Source organism: Anneissia japonica, unplaced genomic scaffold (genome assembly GCF_011630105.1).
Source record: "Anneissia japonica isolate Jap-2015-1 unplaced genomic scaffold, ASM1163010v1 scaffold2191_len329779_cov167, whole genome shotgun sequence".
NCBI classification, from domain to species: domain Eukaryota; kingdom Metazoa; phylum Echinodermata; class Crinoidea; order Comatulida; family Comatulidae; genus Anneissia; species Anneissia japonica.
Genome location: NW_022758203.1, coordinates 323,279 through 330,514, shown reverse-complemented (window position 1 = coordinate 330,514; position 7,236 = coordinate 323,279). Strand labels below are relative to the sequence as shown.

The window sequence follows — 7,236 nt, the reverse complement described above, 5'->3', positions numbered from 1 at the left end:
TTATAATTGTAACCTATAGGCATTATAAAAGGAAAATTTTTAAAATCTTTACAATTTAATCATAGTAACCTATCAGAGCCGGCCCCTACAATACCAAAGCTGTGATCTTAACAGCTCTTCACCTTGACTCACGTAAGGGGTTCAAGGTGACTACCATATCCCATCTGGTCAATTGTTGAACACAACCCCCATCCCTCCCCAATAGCAATTATGGCTACGGCCTCTATTAGACTACATATCTTATCCTTGCAAAAACACAGGTTGTGCTTATCGCATACTGATTAAGAACAAAACAATCAACTCATTATGATTCAATATGTACAGATAATGGAGTTAAACAGATACCACTATCTAGGTTTACATACAGATAGTGTGAAGTGTCTCTATTATTATCTTAATTTTATGCATGAAATATCAACATAAATTATTGCATTAAATGGGTCATAAATTTGTACATATTTTACATGCCTGTCATTGTAACTTGTGAAATACAAGATAAAACAAATAGGTTGATTTGTGAATGAAAGTCAAAAGCACAAAAATTCAGTGATAAAGTGGGAGGTACACTATGGAGAAACAAGCTATGAGAGGGTAAATAAGTAGGTCAATACGAAGGTAGAAGAAAAGGGGCAACTTGCAAGCTTTGAGGACAAATTTGTACTCTATTTGGTACCTTGCCAAAAAAACAAATTACAATTGTTAAAGTTTTCGTTTGGCATGTTTCATCTTTGCTGGATTTTTCAAATTTGTTTTCGAAATTCGTAATTGATGTTCCTAAAAACAGAAGGGAGATCTGGAAAATGGCATAAAAATTTCATCAAAAACCTGTTGGTTGCATGATGTTATATTATATAAAAAAAAACCTGTTGGTTGCATGATGTTACCATATAAAACAACCTGTTGTTTGCATATAAAACAATCTACTAATTAATATTAGAATCTTGATTTGGTGTTCCATTCGCCAGCAAACTGCAGCCTACACTAGAATTGTTTAACTAGCCTAGTTTTAGAATTTGAGCATCCATATTAAAGCTATTCAACCCCTCCGACAATGCATATTACCCAGGCTGAGAGAACAACACACTCCAGTAAAGCGCTGGGCACTTACTTACAGTACATTCACCAAACCTTTTGATAATTGATACCATTTATTTCATCAATACAAAATTACTTCAGCTTCATAATGATATGCTATTAAAACAGCTAAATAGTAACTCTTTCATACTAACCTAGCAAATGAAGGTGAAAACCATTCCTAAAAATGTATTAAATCCTTCGTCGAAATTTCACCATTTACAACAATACATCAGAAGAAAACACCAACCTGTTGTCTTCCAAACAATTCCAATTCTCCAGACACAAACACACGACGTACGGCGGCGTACCTGCTGTTTGCATGCAGTGGCATGCAAGATGCAGTGATGCAGTATATTAGTTTTATAGAGGGCGGTAGACAATAAATATAGAGGTTCAGAGGTGTTAAAACATGCAAATGTTTTAAACATGCATCATTCCTGATGATGACATAATTAATGTCGAAATATTGAATCCCAACACGATGGCGTGTATTTCAATACTTGGAGTATGTATTATACTTTCTTATCTGAGATTAATCAGTGGACCTTTCGGTTTATGCAAATGTTTCGTACGGAAAAAAAAATTGCGTACGGTACGTTGTTGTTGCTCTGTAACTCCAAGATTGGAGTGATTTGCGTATACTGGTACTATAGGCCTAGTAAAATACCCGATATCGGGATTTATTAAAAAAGAAAAAAGTCTTTAAAAAAGTTCCATCAGGAAACGACACATAAACTTGCTGAAGTATATAATTTCCCCCAATAATATTAATAACAATCATTATTCATCAAAGCGCTGGACAGTAGGATAAAATGATGTATGCCTACACAATCGCTGGAAATAATAATAATAATAAATTTAAAAAATAAATAAAAAGGAACACCGGATGGAGCCTGGGATAAATTTACTGGTTCAGATATATAAGGTTTATATATCAGTAGTATCTTAATTCACATCAATATAAAATATATACATAAGGTTGTCCATTGCAGTTGAGAAACTGAATTGTGAAACTAAGTTGTTACATTTTTTAACTATTAAAATAAAAATTACAAGACCCATACAAAGGATGTAGACCTAAAACACTGAATTATCACAGAAAACAGGCCTATACTAATAGACACTGGTTACTTTCACAAAAATTTTATAACAAATAAAAAACTCATTACATCAAAAGTACAGTAGTATCATATCAAAGGTTACAAATTACGCAAAACAAACAAACAAACAAAAAAAAAAAAAAAAAAAAAAAAACCGACAACGAGACGATTGGAATTTCGGGGCAGATAAAATGTAGGGCCTATAGTCTAGGCGAGTTAGCAATTTATTGTAAAACGTCGGTAGTAAGGACTTACATCGCCGATATTTCTCTCTCTCACTATAATACAAATTCTTCTTACTTGGGCTTTCTTTTTTAGAACAAATAAAAAAGTCGTGTTTGTTTACAGCACTGTGACAGCTTCACATGTGTGCGCGAAACCTCCTCCCCCTCCTCCCCCACCCCAGCTTTCCAACCAAGAGTCCAGTATAAGCATACTATGTAAGGGCGGAAAAAATATACAGTAGACCTACTCATATTATGTCCGATAAGCAGTATACTGATTATGCGGACGTAATATGATATTATTTTTTAATTATTATTTTCCCGCCCTCACATAGGGCCTAATAGTGGAAAGGACTTAGTCTATTCAAAGAGTAAAACTGCAAGAGGTCCGATTGTATGCACGAAAGAACGTTCAAAGTACTGAACGAAATAGGGGGCGCCCTACACATAATTTAGAAACTCATTCCGTACGATCAAAGACCACGCCCCTCCTTCTTGGAAGTACAGTACAGTGTACTTAAAGAGGATTGCGTTCCAACGAATCCCCGGCAGTCGGACCTCTTGCAGTTTTAACTGTCTGTTTGGTCTATCCATGGTCTATCTGCTGACGCTGTAAAGATGGTTTATTAGCTTACGATCATGATATGGCCGCTGATTTTCACTGTAAGGTAACCATTATGCCTCTAGTAAGCCTAGCCTACACACCAGTACACATACAAGCAGTGATAAGTGTTGCGTATTTTTGTGTTTCATAAAAAATTAAAAAAAAAGCCTGGGATCTAGGCCCCCCACCCCCCTTCTTAGGCGGCTCTCATCATCGACACCACCAATCATTTAGGCCTAGTATAAGGATACAAAGGTAAATAACAAGAATAGATAGCTCTGTTTCCCATCCAGGCCCAGTGGCGTATCTAGAAGTCTTCAAATGGAGGGGGGTGGAAGTGTGTGGGCGTGGGAGTGTGTGGTCAAGTGGGGGCGGGGGCTTGATTATCAGTTGAGGGGCGCTAATTCGCAAAATAGCCTATAGGGTGATTTTTAACTATACTTGACCATGATTTTTTTTTTTTTGGGTGAGGAGGGGGCCCGCAAGAAATTTTTGGGAACATGTGCACCCCCATCCCACGCATCCCCTGGATACGCCACTGTTCCCATCAACTTATAAATAAATTGTACTAGAGAAGGGCCACCCCATCTCAGTCCCGCCACGGGTGGAGCTGAACTTCCCCACCCTTTTTGGCTACCAACCTTTTGAATACCAGAGGGACACTCAGATGAAATATCTTACAAATCTTTGGATGATACCATTATGTCATTAGGTGTTGATTCTTGACCAGTTTCCCCAATATTTTCCCCAAATTGTTGTTTTTGATATATAAAAATTAATTTTTGTTTTAGTTTTAATTATTTACATAATCTGATTTTGGCAGGGGGTGGGGGGGGGGGGGAAACAAAAATTCTACCAGGGCTCCCTCCTACACATTCCCCACTCTCCTTTTCCATATCTATAACATTTTTAATCTTCTTTCCCATTAGGAATAATGAATGACATATCATTTAAAATCAAGCACTGCTGGGATGGTACACCGGTTTCCCATGATGCAGTGCAAATACGTCTATCAGTTGGTGCCGAAAGTCCAGACAGTTTGCAGTTGACAGTGAAAGCACCATTCTTCAATGATCCTGCACCCCCTGGTTTCAAGGTGGGAGGGGCCCAGGAACAGCTGTGGGATTATGAAGGTATCTAATTTGCATATCTGATTATGAAGGTGTTGATTGAATTTCCAAGAGGGACCACTGGCGTAACAATGAGTCACAGGGCCAAGAAAGTGGTGGGGTCTATGCATGTTAGTAGTCGGTAATGAGGGGCTCTTTCACAGTGGAATATCAAACAGAAGAGTGTAGTAGTGTGTTATATAATTTACTGTAATTCAAATTCTTTTTTTCTTTTTTTTTTTTGGTGTTTATATATCATGATCTAGTGGGGCACAACTGTGGGCCCACTTTTTAAAATTCCTGAATCTACCACTGATATCATATCATTATTTGGTCGTTACAACATTTAGAAAACAATGACAAATATGATTTTAAAACGAGCACATCTAAAATTCCAAAATGGGATTGGCTTCCGGGACCTAAAAAGGACCCAAGTTTGGCCCTAGTGTTACGCCACTGGATAAACTATCTAGATTGTCATGCATACAATTGCACCAAAAATATATGTTATTAAATTTCTTTCAAGAAAAACTTTAGATAGTATAACATATACCAAAGTATCGAAATGCACGCCATAGTGTCGGGATTCAATATTTCGACATTAATTATATCATCAGGAATCAATGGAAATGAAAGCTTTGTTGTTACAAAATAATATTCATTCCATACTCACTCTTTCCCTTTCATTTTACTCTTCCTAAATGCTATCATCTCCCAATTCTCTTATCTCCTCCATGAAATCAAATGCAATTTCTGATTCGACGAATCTTACTAAAGATTTATGTTTATTTATATTAGTATAATTATTATTTAACAAACTTCCTGAACACATTTTTTTTATTTTCAGTTGTTGAAGCATTTATTCTGGGTGAAAAGGATCAATATTTGGAGGTTGAACTAAGCCCGTAAGTTATTGTACAAAAGAGGTTTCAGTTAGGGATAGTTGTATTTATTTTGACATGGGGGTGGTGAGAAATAGTATCAAACTTTTTTTTTGACTTGTTTTGTGAATTTTGTAAGTAATGAACTGTAGTTGTTTACTTTATTATAAATCTGGTATTAAACTAGTTCAAACTGGTTATTTTTTTAAAACAAAGGTGGTTTTTTTTTTTAAACAAAGGTGGTATTTTTGGTAGTTAAATTTCACACACACAGAGATCTATAAGTGAGGAAGATTTAATAGGGGGAATGAGGTGATATGCTCAGCAATTTTTCAGTTGGGAAGATGTAAACTATTTATGGGAAGGTGTGGGTTCTTACCCCACCCCCTGACAAGCCACTGATTGGATGTATAATGCCTGTGATACAATGTTTACAATTTAAAAAAACATAATCCAGCATACTGCTTATGTGGACCATAATACGAGTATACAGTATTAAATTTCTCACCATGACATAGTAGTAGAAGTAGTAGTAGTAGTGGTAGTGGTGGTGGTAGTGGTGGTAGTAGTAGTAGTGGTAGTAGTAATGGCACTACTAGCAAGTAACTTCAATACAGTAGAACCCCTAATCCCTATTACGGGGGACAACTTTGGGACCAAAAAAACTGTCTCCTTAATAGGGGTGGCCCATGAATAGTAGCCCGATTGTCGTGAAATTATCCCCTTAATAGGGGTTTTTGGCATGATGTTTCATATAATGATGACATACATTCTTTATAATCTAATTTTGTATTGATATCAATAGAATTAGAATTAATTCATAGTAATAATTTGTAATGCTAATACATTACAATTAACTTAATATATGAAATCAGCATAAATTTAATTAAAACTTAGTTGTATATGTTCCCAATATTATTTTATTATGCAATATGTTAATGACCAAATATTTTGAGCTTTCAATTGGATGCATGTAGCATGAATAGATTAACGACTTAGAAAAGAGTGAATGTTATGGATTAGAATGATAATCCTATATGAAAGTATATGAAAAACAAATACGAAATCCCATGATTAACGGTTAAAATTATTTTATACGAGAGAGAGAATTTTGATTTGGTAATTTGCTCAAAAGGTGTCAAAATATAAAGTTGTATGAATTTGTCTTATGTTTAGACTGCTTTTTTTTTTTTTTTTTAGAAAAAAAAGAGTCCCTTTTAATAGGGTTAAATATGTATTGATTTGACCATTTGGCACACTCAGAAAGTATCCCAGTCCCCTAAATAGGAGTGTCCCAAAGGAGGGGTTCTACTGTATTTAATTTTATTTACAGTTGTAAAAGATACAAGCATTTGTCTTATTGTTGTAGGCATGGATGTCATTTGGTTCTGATGTTGAATGGGTGTCGCAGCTTATGGAAGGTACAGTTCATTGATAAATAAAGCTATATTTTCACTGGACACGACGACATATCATCGTGTGTGTGTGTGTGTGTGTGTGTGTGTGTGTGTGTGTGTGTGTACGTCATTTATATTCATCAACAGGGAGCTTTCCATTGCACGATGACGGTGGGATGTACAAAGTAATGACGTAACTAAAAGTCATCGTCGCATGCGAGAATGTTCAGCTCTTGTAGCATGGATTCTAAGACGCAATTTGGACAAATCTATGCAGAGAACGTAAGATGCCTGGTAGGACAGTCACGCGAGTGATTCTGTTCTAGCATCGCGTCGTCACACAAATAAAACACTCCCTACTGAGCGCATTTTTAACGTGTTATCATGTTATTGTGTCTAGTGTAAATGTAGCATAAGTTGTTAACCATTCTGGAAAATGATTTTAGATCAATGTTAAAGCTAATCAAGGTAACCAAACAATACCCTTCTCAAATAATATGGATATTCTCCTCAGTATCACCTTAAACTTATCACCTGTATTTCACAGTAGAATTTAACGTTTCTTCACCACTGTAACGATATGTTAAAGAACGTCATGTAGAGGGCGCTTGTTTGCTTTGTTTCTTTACAAACTGTACCTCCTCATGTGAAATGTCCTTTATTTGAACATCAGTTTTCTCACACGCTCTGCAGATGTCAATGGACTTTTGTAGTGTTATGGGTTCTGGCATGTAGAGTTAGATCAGGAGAGCAGTTACCTGACTACATTTGGTACCCCTTGGGGACGTTATAGATGGAAAAGAATGCCTTTCGGTATAAGTCCTGCACCTGAAGAGTTCCAGCG

The 7,236-nt window shown here is 36.1% G+C and overlaps 1 protein-coding gene across 6 annotated transcripts in view; it reads left to right on the top strand.

The window, feature by feature from the left end:
- The first annotated feature begins 2,994 nt into the window (after positions 1–2,994).
- The window catches only part of LOC117125202 (UPF0462 protein C4orf33 homolog), a 7,993-nt gene continuing 3,751 nt past the window's right edge, over positions 2,995–7,236 (top strand). For 2 of the 6 annotated variants that reach the window (XM_033271636.1, XM_033271641.1), the window contains exons 1-4: positions 2,995–3,064; positions 3,935–4,138; positions 4,962–5,019; positions 6,365–6,416. In XM_033271636.1, the coding sequence (XP_033127527.1) occupies positions 3,940–4,138; positions 4,962–5,019; positions 6,365–6,416 (309 nt within the window). In that variant the 5' untranslated portion in view covers positions 2,995–3,064; positions 3,935–3,939. Of the gene's footprint in view, positions 3,133–3,157; positions 3,261–3,934; positions 4,139–4,961; positions 5,020–6,364; positions 6,417–7,236 lie in introns of those variants that run through there. The other 4 variants (XM_033271637.1, XM_033271638.1, XM_033271640.1 and 1 more) reach the window with 4 other exon arrangements.